The 16867-nt window shown below is 35.5% G+C and overlaps 1 protein-coding gene across 3 annotated transcripts in view; it reads right to left on the bottom strand.

The window, feature by feature from the left end:
• Cdh18 (cadherin 18) overlaps window positions 1-16867 on the bottom strand; it is a 796302-nt gene that overhangs the window by 67508 nt on the left and 711927 nt on the right. For all 3 annotated transcript variants that reach the window (XM_040757658.1, XM_040757657.1, XM_040757659.1), the window contains exons 5-6: window positions 15591-15758; window positions 3833-4020 (exon numbers count right to left, since the gene is read on the bottom strand). In XM_040757658.1, the coding sequence (XP_040613592.1) occupies window positions 3833-4020; window positions 15591-15758 (356 nt within the window). The remainder of the gene's footprint in view (window positions 1-3832; window positions 4021-15590; window positions 15759-16867) is intronic.

The raw sequence follows: 16867 nt of genomic DNA, 5'->3' as shown, positions 1-16867 counted from the left end.
AGATGGACAAATTCACTTCAACATCTTTAATTTAACATACAAAATTCTCAACCCGTGTATGGACATATTTCAACCAGTGAATTACCTGAGTAGTTGCTGAAATTACAAATACCCAGGCCCATTGTTATTTTTCTTGAAAATACATATGAACTGAGAACTAGGAATTTGAATTTTCCAGTTCCACAGAAAGCTACCTGAGAACTTAAAGCTCCAAATCACTACTAGTACAGACACTGAGATGGACAATTAATAAATGGGACCTCCTGAAACTGAGAAGGCAAAGGACACAGTTAACAAAACAGCAGCCCACAGAATGGGAAAAGATCTTCACCATCCCCACTCTGACAGAGGACTGATTTCAAAAATACACAAAGAACTCAAGAAGCTAGTCACCAAAACACCAAAGGATCCAATTAAAAAGTGGTGTACAGAACTAAATAGAGAATTCTCAATAGAGGAATCGTAAATGACTGAGAGACACTTAAAAAGTGCTCAGCATCCTTAGCCATCAGAGAAATGCAACTGAAAATAACTCAGAGATACCATCTTACACCAGCTAGAATGGCTAAAAATAAAAAACACCATTGACAGTCAGTGCTGGAGAGGATGTGGAGAAAGGGAACACTCCTCCATTGCTGGTGGGAGTGCAAACTTATGCAGTGCAGCCACTTTGGAAATCAGTATAGTGGTATCTCAGGAAAATGGGAATCAATCTACCACAAGATCCAGCAATTCTACTCTTAAGCATATACCCAAATGATAGACATTCATACAACAAGGACATCTGTTCAACTATGTTCATAGCAGCATTATTTGTAATAGCCAAAACCTGGAAGCAATCTAGATGCCCCTCAGCTGAAGAGCGGATTGAAAAAATGTGGTATATTTACACAATGGAGTACTAGGTGAAAAAAATCAATGGAATATTAAAATCCACAGGCAAATGGATGCAACTAGAAGAAACCATTCTGAGTGAGAGCCTTCATCCACTAGCTGATGGAAGCAGAAGCAGATACCCACATACAAACCCTGAGCTGAATTCCTGGAATCCAGTTGCAGAAACGAAGGAGTGATGAGCAATGCGTTCAAGACCAGGCTTGAGAAAATCACAGAAACAGCTGATTTGAACAAGGGGGAGTTCATAGACCCTAGACTGATAGCTGGGAAAGCATCATAGGACTGATCCAGACACTGAGAATGTGGGTATCAGTGAGGAGACCAGGGCAATCTATGGGGCATCTGGTAGTTGATCAGTATTCATCCCTAGTAAATACTTTTGGAGCCCATTCCACATAGAGGGATACTCTCTCAGCCTAGACACACTGGGGAGGGTCTCGGCCCTGCTCCAAATGATATGACAGACTTTGAAGATCCACCATGAAAGGCCTCACTCTCCCTGGGGAGCAGAAAGGGATGGACTAGGGGGCTAATGGGGGCCAGGGATGGAGGATAGGGAGAGGGAACTGAACTTGACATGTAAAACAAGCTTGTTTCTAATATAAGTAAAATTTAAAAAAAAATAAGCCTGAGCTTCCTACTGCGTTTTCCATTCTATGCTGTGATCTCTTCCTGACTGGACTTCAACTTTCTCTGTATCAGCCATGTTTAGCAATCCTTCATCATTTGCTCATCCATTTTGCTCTTCCTGAATTCAAGTTCCTTGGATTCTACAGTTTTTCCCTTTGCCATATCATATGCCCAACAGTTTCAGTATATGACTTATTGATTGTATTTCTTCTGTCTGCTTTCTCATTCTGAATACTATTTCATACTGTTTATTTTACTTTTCACCAAATGAATGTAAAGTGGATTTTAAAAGTCTAAAATATCTATGTTTTCCAAAATACTCATGTTTGTGCAGCAGAAATTTGCATATTAGGATAACAGATTTGTTGTGATTGCTAGTTTAGTTACTGCCACCACATATATTACACTAATTTAAATGATGTCGATAGGTTTCTGATACAAAAATCTTGCTTTATATTTATTAGGAAATATAAATATTTTATAGTGATGGAGCATTTAAGTTACTTATGGGAAACAATTAATTACTCATATGTCCATTATTTTTTATTTCTTTTCTATGTGATTGTCTTGTACTGTGTCAATTACTTTCTGTGGAGTGGCAGTTGCACCAGAAAATACATTATCATTGTTATACAATAAGGTTGGTATCATTCAATAAATTCCTTTGAAAAATTTCAGTTCATTCTTTATGAAATTATAATGTAATTCCAAAATTTCTCCTTTCCCTTTCTTCTTTCAAATCTTCCTATGTTTTCCTCCCTCTTCACTCTCTTTCAAATTCATGATTTATTTCGTTCTTCATCAACTTCTCCTCTGTGTGTGCGTATGTTCGTGTGTTCGTGTGGGTATGTATTCCTAAGGAGAATGTACTCAAATCAGTATAACATTTCCGCTCTGTGTTTTCTTAGTACTGACCATTTTTGCTAATGAATGACTAATTGATGTATTCTTGCTAGTGAGGGGTAGTCCCCCTTTTCTTAATTCCTTAGTTGTCAGTAGTTTTTTCTTTTACAGAGGGTGCAGGATTCCTGAACTTTCTCCCATCTGCTTCAGCATGGCTACTGATGTTGGCCATGATCAGCTTATGTTTAAGCAGCCATATGGGTGGAACTGTATGTGTGAGCTTCTGACATGGCTAGGAGACACAATCTCACAGAAAACCCTCATTTTATGTCTCTTTCAATCATTCTGCCCCCTCTTATGAATTGTTCCCTGAGCCTCAGTTACAAGGGTGTTTTTCAGATTGTACATGGATCCATTGGGTTGGCCTCTATGACTCTGCACTTTGTTTGGCTGTTGTTTTCTGTAGCGGTATTCATTTCTTGCACTGGTAGAGAGATTGATAAACTCTTTAAAAAACAAAGTGTGTGTGTGTGTGTGTGTGTGTGTGTGTGTGTGTGTGTGTGTGTGTTGGAACATTAGAGGAAACTTTGGGAGGGGTGACATCTCATACCCTACTATTTGAATTCAGTTATCAAACTCATTGCCAGGCTTGGCAGCAGCACCTTTCCCAACTTGACCTTTTGCTACCTCAATTATTCCTATCACATACTTTAGATGTTTTTGTTAGCTGAGAAAATAACTTCAAATATTGATAGTTAACTATGAACCTTCATAATATTTATGGAGTCCATTTTCTAGTGTTTCACATAAAGTTTCTAGAGCAATACTTCTAAGATTATGCATATTCACATGTCTTTTTTGATCAGTATCACCACAAGCATTAAATGCTCTTTACTCCCTTTATAGAAACAGAATACAATAGTTTGATGACATTTTAGTTGTTGTCATTTGGTGCAATAAATCACCCTTAATTTTTAAGTTGACATGAGAAGGACATGTCAGAGAAGTCTAGTGAGAGATAAAAACTAAGACGTATATTCATAGTATATTTTGTGTCAAATGTTCCTACCGTAGCAACAGATATTCCTGACAGAGGATCCAAAAATTCAAATACAAAGAAAATTTTAATGTAACTCCATCTTAGAGTAACAACACAAAAAGTACTTGGTAAACTTATAGCAATGTTGGGAAAAAAAGAAATGATACTAGGAGGAAATAGTATAATGAAATAAAGATTTGGGTATGATGGAGAATTGAAAGTTTCCAATAATAATGGATAATCTCCCTAGAGAATGTACATGCTAAGTATGAGGAGAATAGTTGATTTAATACCAGAAAGTGTGTGAAAACTATGCAACTTTGCTTTTAATCACCAGAAATTACTATTCATATTCCTGCCAAAGTTTGGTAGATTGAAATATTGATGGGTGATGTTAAACAACATTATTTTTTGTTTGCTTACCTTCTTTAAGGACAGTATCCCTTCCCTGGTGTCTTTGTCAGTTGAGATAGAGAATATTCCAATCCCGTCTCCATTAGTGATGGAATAAGTCATATCTGCATTTGAGCCTGTGTCTGCATCATTTGCCTTAATTTTCCCAACAGCTGAACCAACTTGAGCAGACTCAGGAACATACAGTTGATAGTGTTCTGGAAAAGATTTCATATTAAAGTTACTTACAATAATTTTTATAGGGTAAGTATCTCTAAAGAAAATAATGACAAGTATCTCATCTACATTATCAAATGAACACTATATAGAATAAACTCAATGGATTTCTCTTAAATTTTTAAAGTTTTCTATTAGGTAGTTACAAATATGTCAGCATATATAAAATAACTTGAATACTAGAATATTTAATATTTTCTTACTTCCATAAAATTAAGCATAAAAATAACAGGAAATTCATCCATACACATGAATTTTTCAATCATAAGTTTAACCCCAATTTATTGTTCTCTTCCCGTTAGTGTGAAGATCAACTATGTATCAATATAAATATTTGTATATATATGAAAGAATATATATATATATGCATATGAGAGAGAGAGAGAAAGTACAATTGAAGTTTAACAGGTAAAGGAGAAAAATCATACCAGAAGATATAGGCTACAGTTTTATGAATAATTTACATACTAAAATATGTAAACAATACCAAAGAAAAATATGAACATATTTAGAAATATATCAAATATTTCCAATTATATCTTTAAAAGATTTGATGGCACTCTGTAATGGTGAAAGGAAAATTCTCTTTTCATTACTAAAACAAAAGCCAGTGGACCAGTTGAAGAATGAAAGTCTACACACATAGTGATGAAGTAGCTGTGCAGTTGCTTCAATTTTGTTTGTGTTTATCCAATGTTCCAAGCATACACTGTAAGTATCATTGTTCCAGATGTGGAAACAAAAGCAAACCGATGTTTTACTTGTATAAAATATTGAGGCGGTGTTCCTATAGCGATTTAAATTAAATTTAAGTAATAAAATGAATAATGATAACCAAACAATATATCCTTTATTAAATATAAAGGTTGAAAGGGAGATACTCTGAATGGCTAACAAGAGCTTCATCTAGGATTCATGGGTAATAAAATAAAATTGGCTTTACTTTTCCAAGGGGGAGGGAGGGGATACCTTGTCATGACTTGTGGATCAGGGAGGACATAGACGCTGACAAAACAGCTGAGGTTCTTACCACTTCTATTGGTTGCCCACCACAACATAGACAAATGCTGTTAAAGACACATGCTGGTAGTGTCACAGAGAAAAATGAAAGTGGAATTCAGCAACACATTTCTTCCTCACAGTCCAGGTTTCATAGAATTTGAAGACATCATGCAGTGTGCTGAAGAAGAAAAGGCATCAACCATACTACTCATTGGCAAATCCCGCTAAGTAGAATATTAACCAGCTGTACAAGACATGCCCCCTTGTAAAACAGGAGTTTGCCTGTTATGGAAGGAGCTGATTCTTCCCTAAATCTGAGTCTCCATAGGACAACATACACACCTGGTACTGTAAACTCTTTAAAAAGCCTACCTACGACATGGAGGACACCTGGAGGGAGGAGCTTAATTCTGCTATTTCTCCAAACTGACACATTGTCTAATCACATTTTAAATGTATAAATACAGCCACAGGCAAATACTACTCTCAACATTAACAAGAGAAACCTCACTTTGCAGTGAAATATAGTGCCCGGAAAGGCTTATGGTTGTACTCACTCAGTGTTGACAAAGAGTAAGCTAAGTGTTCATTCCTAAAAAGACAATTATACCATGCCCTCCTAAACACAGTGAGATTATGGCAGAGGGAACTCAGACAAATTAGGAGTCAGAAGATAGGGGAAAGGCTGTGAAATAACCATCTTAAGGCAGCACACAGCTATTTCAATCAGACATAGACTTCTATCATCTTCAAATGCCAGTAAGGGTTTGGATAAGACTGGTTATCAAAAATCAGAAATGGAGACATGAGATTGTTAGAGAGGTCTAGCTATAACTGAGAAACTATTTCTCGATGGTAGATTCAAGGGAGGGAAAATTGCATTCATATTTGTTCACCCAATGGTAACCCTATCTGGCTCCAATAGATAATTATAATACAATGGTCAGTCAGACCCTTGACACCAGTAAAACTAAATGGGGTATACATAAAAAATAATGAAGGGTTGTTAGGACTGAAAACAAGATATGAGACAGAAGGTGAAAACAATAACCAGAAAGCATGAAACAAATGTATAAAAATTACAAAGAATTAAATCAATACAAGTAAATAAATAATTATAGTTAAAATAGACACTTTGAATATCTCTTTTTTAGTTTTCAGTCATTAATATACTTATAATTTTAATTATGCTAAATAATATGCTATGAATAAAATATATATTACTAATGCCAACTGCTCATAATGTAAATCATAAAATAAAACAAAGCTCTCAGGATAAAAGGTAGTGAAATAATGAAAACAGTACTCTAAATTATCTTTCAAAGAAAAATTTTGACTTTAAGAGAAAAAAATTAGATGCTTTCATAATACATTTAATCACACTAACAAGATGAGAGAAAGAAAATCTAAATACAAAAATTGGAGATGACAATGAAGGAGCTTGAAATAGCTGCCAGTGGGATTCAGAGAAACATTAGTATTTCAGACTGTGCTCTAAAAAATTAAAAATTTATAAAAAGAAGTACTAGATATATTTCTAGACACATGTGACCTACCAAAAGCATCACCACTATCAATGTCACCACCTCTACCACTAATACACCTGTAACAAGTGATGAGGTTGAAGAACTAACTAGAAAGTTTGTCAGCTAAAAATACTCAAACCCATATTTTCTAGTGGGTTCATTGGTGATTTCCAGAAGAACTTATAGAAAAACTGAAATTACTGTTTTACACCTTATTGTATTTTATTGGAAAGGAAGAAAGACTACTAAGCTCCATTTAAAAAGTCAGCATTATTTTGGTACAAAACCAAATAAAGACATGAGTACAATGACAACAACAAAAGTATAGATCATTTTAGCTGATGATCATAGACTCAAAACTTTCAGTAAAATGCTTGCAACCAAATTCTTATGAGCACACCAAAATATATTCACAGGATCAAATTGGTTTCATTACAGAGATGCAAGAGTATATCAATATATGACAACTGATAGCTTTAATACATCACCAAAGTGGACTCAAGAACATTAGTGCATATGGTAAAATAGCAGATGCAAAAACTCCTAGTATTCAGGCATCTGTACTGGCCTGTCTATGGGGTTCTGACAGGATATGCCCTCAGCTACAGCCACTAAAGGAGCACATTCACTATGTTCCCTTTAAAAAGGCCCTGCTCTGTCTCTGTCTCTGTCTCTGTCTCTCTCTCTCTGCCTCTGTCTCTCTCTGTCTCTCTCTCTCTATCTCTCTCTGTCTGTCTGTCTGTCTGTCTCTTTGCTCCTCTACCCTCTCTCCTGCTGCTCCTATCCCTGGAGGCCAGTCTCTCCTCTTCTTGACTTTTAAAATTTAAATTAAAAACAATTTTATTTTACATAACAATCCCCCCACCATCTCTCCATCCCACTCCCCATCCCACATCCCACTTCCCCATCCACTCCTCAGAGAATGTGAGGCCTCCAGGGGGGGATCATCAAAGTCTGTCACATATTTTGGGGCAGGACCCAGGCCCTCCCTCTCTTTATCTGAGGTGAAAGAGTATCCCTCCATGGGTGATGGTCTCCAAAAAGTCCCTTCATACACTGCCTGTAGACCCCATAAACTGACCAAGCTCCTCCCTTTATGATCTCTTTCCATAATATTAAAAAAAAAACCTCTGCTTGAAACCTGTTGCATGGCATCTTCCTCTCACATGCTGCCCCTCTCAAATTACTACAAAAAGTTTTGAGACAAATGAAACATCTAATAATGAAGCTTGAAAAAGAAACAAAAAAAATGAGCTATCTCATTGTAATGTATACAATACCCAATATTGCACTAAAAGGGCAAGACTCAAACCATACCATTAATACTAGAGCAGGAGACTAAGATATCTTGTTTGTTGTCTTATTGAATGCAGCACTTGAAAATACACAAGACATTCAGACAAAAGAAATATTAAATACATAAAAGAGGAAATTGAAGTACCATTATTGATTGGAGTTATATTCCTACATAAAAAAGATCTACATATGACATCAGAAAATTCTTCTTGGCGACCACTGCTCTTGACCAAGTTACAGTATTTCAGCATTGCAGACCATACTTCTCCATCACGTTTTTCCTTTTATTCTTAATGATTCTCACTATTAATAACTTTCTCCTTTCTCTTTGGGAAATTATGTGTGGACTTTGCTAAGGAATGCAAAGGAGCACAATGGTAGCTCCCTAAACAAAATAATTCCACAGGAAAAAAATGCTTGCCAACAAGAAGCCAGTAATTCCATTGTGCTCTCCTAATTACACCCGGAACAGGAATGTTAGAGATTTACTAGACACATCTGATAGCAAGGATGTAATGCCTACAATGCAGATGTAGAGCCTGAGCCCATTAAAGACAAGAGTTAAGTTCAGTCAACAAATCCAAAGAAATCAGAATGATACGGTATCATGGGAAATAATTAGATATTAAGACCTTCCCTTTTGGGTGAGTTAAGAGGGGACAGATCCATATAATAAAATTAAAGAAACAACATTGTAATTAAGTGTCTGCTCCCAGAAGTCCTATTCCCAAGACCAGGCATTTAGATAAGGGTCTCCATTCTCTTGGGTTCTTGAGGAAAGTCCCTGACTGATAAAGCAATCATTCTTATCTCTAGAAAGAGCAACTTGTGGTCTTTCCACCAACATAGGACTGGTGCCTATTTCAAGGTCAAAAATAGAGATTCCTCAACTCCTGATCTCAAGCCACACCCTCTCTCACAAGCCACACCCTCTCCTATTTAATCAAAGATTAAACAGTGCTGGCAACCAATCTGATTCACCATCAATTACTTCTACTGCTTCCCTCCCCATAAACTTCTCTCATCCTCTTTGGCATCTAAACTCTGATGTTGACCACTTCCAGCAATATGTCAGATTATAAACAGCATTACTGTATGCTAACAATGAACATTTCAAGAAAAGTTAAAGGAAAACATCTAATTCATAGAATCCTTAAAACACACCTTGCAATAAAACTTGCCCATAAATGCACAGCATCTACGAAGACATTAAATAAAATGGAGAAGACTGGAATACAAAACCACCTCCACCCCATGCTCATGGATAAGTAGAACAAAGCCACGCAGCTCTTAGCCACTTAGTATTCCTTTAGTCTTCATGTAAAATCTTTGGATAATCTGCTATAATTTCCTCAACACCTGATTCCTGACCTTGACTTTCAGTTTCTATATTAAGTGTCTACACTTAAACTTCACCAAATGACCGCAGCTAGCTCTGCTGCTGTCCTTATGTCCTGCTTTGGTCTAGGCTTCAGTTTAATGGAATATAGCATGTGACTGCGTCTCTTTTCCAGATCATTAAGGGTTTCTGAAAATCAGCAACATGCCTGCCTATTCTGAGAAATCACAATTTGATTGGAATAGGATTTTAACTTCCTTTGTGATCCTTTGAAGTTCCAGGCTAACTGTTCAACACAAAAGACACTGACTTCCAACTAATCTCAGGTTTTATTATGGCATCCTACTTCAATGCAATAGCTCATTTTTAACTCAACCAAAAAGATATCAGACTTTTTCTTTCACTGGAGAATTTACAAGAAATTGCAGTATTATTAATTGGTTTAACTTTAATGTTGTCTGTCAGGAAAGACAAGAGCCCAAGGAGAGGGATACGTGTGATAGAGTGACCAGTTTGTGGGGACTCACAACATACACAGTGTTACCTGGGTAAGTGTGTTCTCTTGTGTGGGTAGGGATAGTGGTGATCCAAACAATTATTAAAATCAGGACCTCTGGTCATAGACCACTGCAACAGACATTGGGATTGGTGAAACAGTTTGGAATATTGCGAGGATTAGTGAAACAGGACATTGAAACCTATTTCAGGAAAGTCATACTTATGGAATTGTTTGCAATAGGTCTGCTATACCCTTTAATTTTCAAAAAAAGGCATTATTTACTTACAGGAAGAAATTTGAGAGAATATAATGAGTCACACTTGTAAAAGAAGATTAAAATAAATAAAATATATATTAGGGATATTAAACATTCTTCAAAATGGAAAAAAATGAAGAAATACCACAAAGGAAAGGGATTCAAATGAAAAACATTGGGTCCCTAAAATGGAGTAGCATTAAGTATCACAACTATTTTTAGCAAAATGTTACTTTTTGTTGTGGGTGAAGCTTAGACCTTCTAAGACATGATGTAAAACCATTTAGATGAGACTTTAAGAATCATACTATATATAGTATGTTAAAAAAACCATTCACATTTTGAAAATCACTATATTATACCACATTAGTACATTTTTTCTTGTAATGTCTTCAAACACTTCCAGAATTTCAGCACTGTAGTCAAACCAACCTCATTATTCCCCATTTTTGTTTCTGAATGAGTCATAATTTCATGCACCATATGTGATCTTTTTTCATGATTTCTTTGGCTCCACAGTGAACTGGTATTACATTTTAAAGCTTACTTCAGAAATAGAATCCTGATGGGTAATGAAAAGGTATTTAGTTCACTAGCCCTTGACCACTTCAATATATATACATCCCCTCCCATGACAGTGATAACTCTAATTGCTTTTATTTTTTCAAGAACTAAAAAGAGTAGAAAATTTCAGCAAAATGACTTTTAAATTGTAAGTATTAGGAAAAGGTTATAAATTAAATGTGCTCATTACATTTAAATAAAAAAGGTGGAGATCTTTATCTTAAACCAAAGCTCTGTATTACAAAGTATGAACACAGCTGAGTATTTCACTGCTGAAATGTGTGCTTAGTTAATGTGGCAGATAAGTTCACTGGAGAATTCAAAAACCACAGAAATAGAATCATATAGAGAATACAGGTAGCAAAAAATATCCAGCATAAATAGGAACAAAACAAAGTCAATAGACTGCTGATGCACATGTGACAGGTATAGTATTGTAATGACTAGCATATAAATAAGAAACTTGAATACTTTGTGACAGAATTATCTCACTGATAAATAGATAGCTTTAAAGAGTTTAAAAAGAGTGTCTATGTGCTTCACAATTAAGAAAACATAAGAAAATACATTGCACAAGAAAATTATGTAAAATTTTCAGAAAAAGAAAAAGAAAAAAAAGAATATTACAATCAGGTGTTTAAATAAAGAAAAACCGGGGCTGGAGAGATGGCTCAGCCATTAAAGGCTAGGCTCACAACCAAAAATAAAGAAAAACCGTACTTACTATTAAGACAGAATGAATATTAAGTACATGATATAAAAGTATATTATCTTGCCACACAAATTAATGGAAAAAGGAAAATAATTTAGAATGTTGTGAAGAAGGCATTGATACTAAAGTCAATTGCAATGGTGCGGTAGGAAACATCTCTGAGTTCTTGGAAGAAAGATGGAAATCACAAGTGCATAGCCTAAGAAAAGGAAAGATAGGTAACAATGTATCTACATAAATCAGCAGACTTTTCTATGACAAGATAATGATATAGTGGCACAAAGTTATTCAACACACTGCATTATGTTTAGTTTCAATCTAAATCAAAACCATCTATTGGACAAGACAGAATAAAAAATTCTGGGTACATGCTATCTTCTTCTCAAACTGATAATCACATTACTGAGTATGGCAGGGTCTTAGTCTTGTTTATATTCTGTCCAAAAATGTTTGAAGTGGAAGAAAGCCACTGTACATTCTGTCAGAATACAAATATAACATGTACTTGTCAGAGAGAGCAATGATACATTAAAAAAAATGAGCTAATGCTTCCAACACTAACATTGTTATCTACTAAAATCATGAAATTACAAAGCTTTGCCTCATATTTAGATTCATTTATATAAACTAAATATCCTCATGTGAAGAAATTTCATTATTATATAAATCTCTTATAGAATCTTGACTTATAAATGTAGATTTTTATAGGTAGAAATTAAGCCCTTATCATGTACACTTTGAGTTTAGGGGTTATTTAGAATTTCAATATTAAAATCTTTATTTAAGAAAAAGGTTATTAAAGATATAAGATGAGGGAGAGAGTAGCAATGGGACAAATGTGGGGGAGATGTTTAAAATACATTAGGTGAAAATCTGAAAGTGCTAATAAATGTATAGCTATAAAGGTACTCTAATGTAATAGAAAGGACAAAGTGTTTCATGTTTCCAACTAATAATTTTTATTCATTACTCTATCATGATCTTTCATTGTTTAAAAATTTATTCAGTCTTTTAGTGACATAATAATTTTGCATATTAGTGCAATATGAGATTTCAATATATTCACACTTTGCATAATATTCAAGAAAGAGAATAAATATGTCTATCACTTTAAAAAGGAGCCATTACATTTTTTATTTTCAGAATATCTAAAGTCCTCTTTGCTAGCTTAAAACATTCAATGTGTTGTTTACCCGAAGACAATGCTAAAGGGAGAGAATATGGGCATTTAGTCAATAGATAGAAAACTGGTAAAGTAACAGAGGAGTATTAAATTTTGCTGTGACATATCTAAAACTGTCTTAAATTTCCATTGTTTCATATTGTATAATGATAGTTGTATCAGAATAATGCATGCTCTATGTTATATTATTCACAATATTGTTAAAAATATGCATTATGTGGAACACTAATATAACAGATTCTTGGTTACATTGTATTTTAAAAAATGTTTATTGAAGTTAAATTGTGTGTACATCTAATATATTGTGGACCTTATGTGCTCTATGGCTTTCTTTTGAACATAATTATTCATAGTGTAAAAGCAATATTATTGATCCTGTTGCAATCTGATCTCTAGAATAATTTTTAGAGAGGTTTTTGTTTTAGTATGTTGTTTATTTATAATGGAAGGAGCTCAGTCCTGACTAAACTTGATGTGCCAAGTTTTGGGAAGCCCATGAGAAGCCTGCCCCTTTCTGAATGGAGATGGAGAAGGAGTGGATGGAGACAGGGGTAGATAGGAAAGATAAGGATGGGAGAAGAAGAGGGAAGTGAAACTGATTGGTATGTAAACTAAATAAAAATGTTATTTAAACAAATATAATATTATAAAAATGACTTTAGTAGTGATATTTTAAACATTCACAGTTGAAAAGAGTATTGAAATTCAACTAATTTATTCACTCAGCAACAATTTAAAATTTATGGCAACTAGAATGAACATTTATTGTGAGAAAACAATTTAAATTAGAGATTTCCACATAGCAGAGGAAGCATATGCCTATGGGAATATGCACGAGAAGGACATACGTGAAAGTCCATCAAGAGTTACCTATTCACAATTTCCTTAATTGAAAAAAAGAGTTCAGACCAGTTGCAGTAGGGGTATTATAAAGCCATTTAAGCACATAAAATATACAAGTGAAATAAACTTTTTGATGCCTTATCATGTATTAGGAATAGGCAATGTCCCAGCATATCTATTGTTGGTGTGTAATAAGAAGAAATAAGTATGAGATGGGCATGTGACACTGACTTGCATTTAGCCTTTATTGGTTCAACATATTGTATACTTGATCACAGTTTCCAACAGACTTTGCAGAATAGATATCTGTGGCAACTTACACGCAGTGTTGGTATGGAAATTGACGATTATCTGATTAAAGGTTGGCTACAATAACTGCCATTTTATAACATAAATTATTTTTAACTGAACCTTTTAGAAGAGAAAGTGGGTGGTATGCTTTAATGAATTGGTACAGGAGACTGCTTCCTGAACATAACACCAGTAGCACAGACAGTGAGATCAACAATTAATAAATGGGACCTCCTGAAACTGAGAAGCTTCTGTAAGGCAAAGGACACAGTCAGCAAGACAAAAAGGCAGCCCACAGAATGGGGGAAAATATTCACTAATCCCACATTTGACAGAGGGTTGATCTCCAAGATTTACAGAGAACTCAAGAAGCAAGTCTCCAAAACACCGAAGGATCCAATTAAAAAGTGGGCTGCAGAACTAAATAGAGAATTTTCAATAGAGGAGTCTAAAATGGCTGAGAAGCACTTGAGAAAGTGCTCAACATCCTTAGCCATCCGGGAAATGCAAATCAAAACAACTCTCAGATACCATCTCACTCCTGTCAGAATGGCTAAAATCAAAAACACCAATGACAATTTATGCTGGAGAGGATGTGGTAAAAGGGGAACACTCCTCCACTGCTGGTGGGAGTGCCAACTTGTTCAGCCACTTTGCAAATCAGTATGGAGATTCCTCAGAAAAATGGGAATAAACCTACCAAAAGACCCAGCATCTCCACTCTTAGGCATATATCCAAAAGATGCCCATTCATACAACAAGGATGTCTGTTCCACTATGTTCATAGCAGCATTATTCGTAATAGCCAGAACTTGGAAGCAACCTAGATGCCCCTCAACCAAAGAGTGGATAGAGAAAATGTGGCACATTTACACAATGGAGTACTATTCAGCAGAAAAAAAAAACAATGGAATCATGAGATTTGCAGGCAAATGGATGACACTAGAAGAAACCATCCTGAGTGAGGTTAATGCAGTCACAAAAAGAGAAACATGGCATGTACTCTCTCATATATGGATTTTAGACATAGACCTGGGGAGTGCCAGCCTACAATCCCATGTCCAGAGAGTCTGGGAAACAGAACCTTCATTCAGTGGCTGATGAAAGAAGAGGCAGACTCCCATGACTAAGCACTGAGCTGAACTCAAGAAAGCCAGTAACAGAGAGGGAGGACTGATGACCAAAGGGGTTAAGACTGGGCTGGTTTAGCCCCCAGAAACAGCTGACCTGACAAGGGTTAACACTTGAATCCCAGGCATCAGCCTGGGAATCCAGCATGGGACTGATCAAGACCCCCTGAATGGGGGTGTCAGTGAGGAGGCCTAGGTAATCTATTGAGCCTTGGGCAGTAGATCAGTTTTCATCCCGAGTATACACATGGTCTTTGGACTCCCATCCAACAATGTGAGATGCACTCTCACCCTGAATTCTTGGGGGAGGGTCTGGGCCCTGCTCTGGATGAAATGACAGACTGTGGACACCCCCATGGGGGGCCTCACCCTCCCTGGGGAAATGAGGGGATATTGGGGAGGTTGGGGGGAGGGCACAGGAGGAGGGCAGGGAAACGGAGAGGGGCCTGGAACTGACTTGTGAAGCAACCTTGTTTCTAATCTAAATGTAAACTTAAAAATAAATAATAAAAATAGTGTAATTTCATAACCTTTATATTAAATAATTTTTTGGATGAATCACCCACATAAAAATGTACAATAAATATTTCATGAATGTTTAGTAACACATAAATACATCCTTTGTAACAAGTAATATTCCTTTGTTTTATGATCTCACCATTTTAATCTAGTTCATGCCAGGAGAAATCTTCACCTATAACACAGAGCTGTGTCTCAGAATTAGAAAGCCTTATGTCAAGTGCTATCTCTGCACATCACTAATGAAGACACAAGCACAAAGACCAGCAGCAGAAATGTCATAAAATATTCTCACTAGATAAAACAGTACATTATATATCCTATTATTCCATTTGTTTTGCATAAATGAATGTTAACCAATGCAATATATATATAGGCAACAGGTACATACTCTGTGGGAATCGCGGTGGGTTGTCATTGACATCAGTCAAGGTTATATTGACAGTTGTGGATCCTGAAAGTCCTCCAACTTGTCCAGCCATGTCTTTGGCTTGAATGACCACTGAGTAGTGCTCTCTGGCTTCTCTGTCCATGTTATGTAAAGCTGTTCTAATGACTCCTGGAATACAAAGATTTAAAAAACAATCAGTACAAGTTTTACATTTAACAAGAACATTTTGGAGAAGCAGGAACAGTGTTTTCAGCAATGACTTTTGGAAATTTTAAGTAAGAGATATGGTTTTCAGAAAAACGTGTTATTATTGAAAAACTGCATTATTTATACATTCGTTTGCCTGCACATATCTCAAAACAGGTCTTTCTGTGTCAAAATAAGAAATTGTTCACTGTGTGTGTCTGGAGTTAGGTGGCTTCCCAAGGAAGCCTTCAGCCAAGACATGCATGTTGAAGTCAAAGGACAACTTGTGAACATATGTCCTCTCTTCCTACTATGTGGGATTGTGGGGCTCAAACTCTCAAACTTAAATCAGAAAGCTTCGTGACAGCCATCTTTATCCATTAAGTCATGTCATTGACTTTCCAGATATTTCAGAAATAGCCTCATTAACATACCTTAACCATCCATCTGACCCTTCAGACAAATATCAGGAATGTCCATCAAACTTACATTCGATTAGTTTTCATTGTATCTTATTAGAAGTTACCCAATACAACTTCTTGATTCTATATTTACTAAGCTTTTAATATAAAGTATCCTGACATGAAAGAATTAAGTTGCATAACCAAGGTTAAGGATAAAAAGAAGAGAATCTATAATAGTAGAAGAAATTATTGAATCTACTCATGGTTTATAATACAAGACATTATGATACTTCCCTTTTCTTTTTGTCTATCTCCTTTTGCAACTGAATTGATTGGATTAACAGTGATTTTGATTGGAAAGCCTAGGCACCAGGAAAAAAAGATACCACAATTTCAAACATTGTGAACAAACAATTGAGCACATTTGGGAGAGACTTTAAGGAAGGTAAACAGAGAAGAAACTGATTGCTATCAAAATAAATTCTAATAGTATAATATTAAATGACTCATCTAGTTTATACATAAGCTAAATCCCTGAGCATTTCTCTTACAAGCAACAGTTTTAACACATATGTAAATTACAAAGTAGGAAACGGAATCATGTAGGAAGGAACATGCATAGAATGCATAAAAATTCTTTCTAAATGATAGCTATTCTGTATGTTTCTAGTATTTGAAAAATAAAGA

Source organism: Mesocricetus auratus, unplaced genomic scaffold (genome assembly GCF_017639785.1).
Source record: "Mesocricetus auratus isolate SY011 unplaced genomic scaffold, BCM_Maur_2.0 Super-Scaffold_100015, whole genome shotgun sequence".
NCBI classification, from domain to species: Eukaryota; Metazoa; Chordata; class Mammalia; order Rodentia; family Cricetidae; genus Mesocricetus; species Mesocricetus auratus.
Note: the sequence above shows the minus strand (reverse complement) of the source record. Positions and strands in the feature narration are given on the sequence as shown.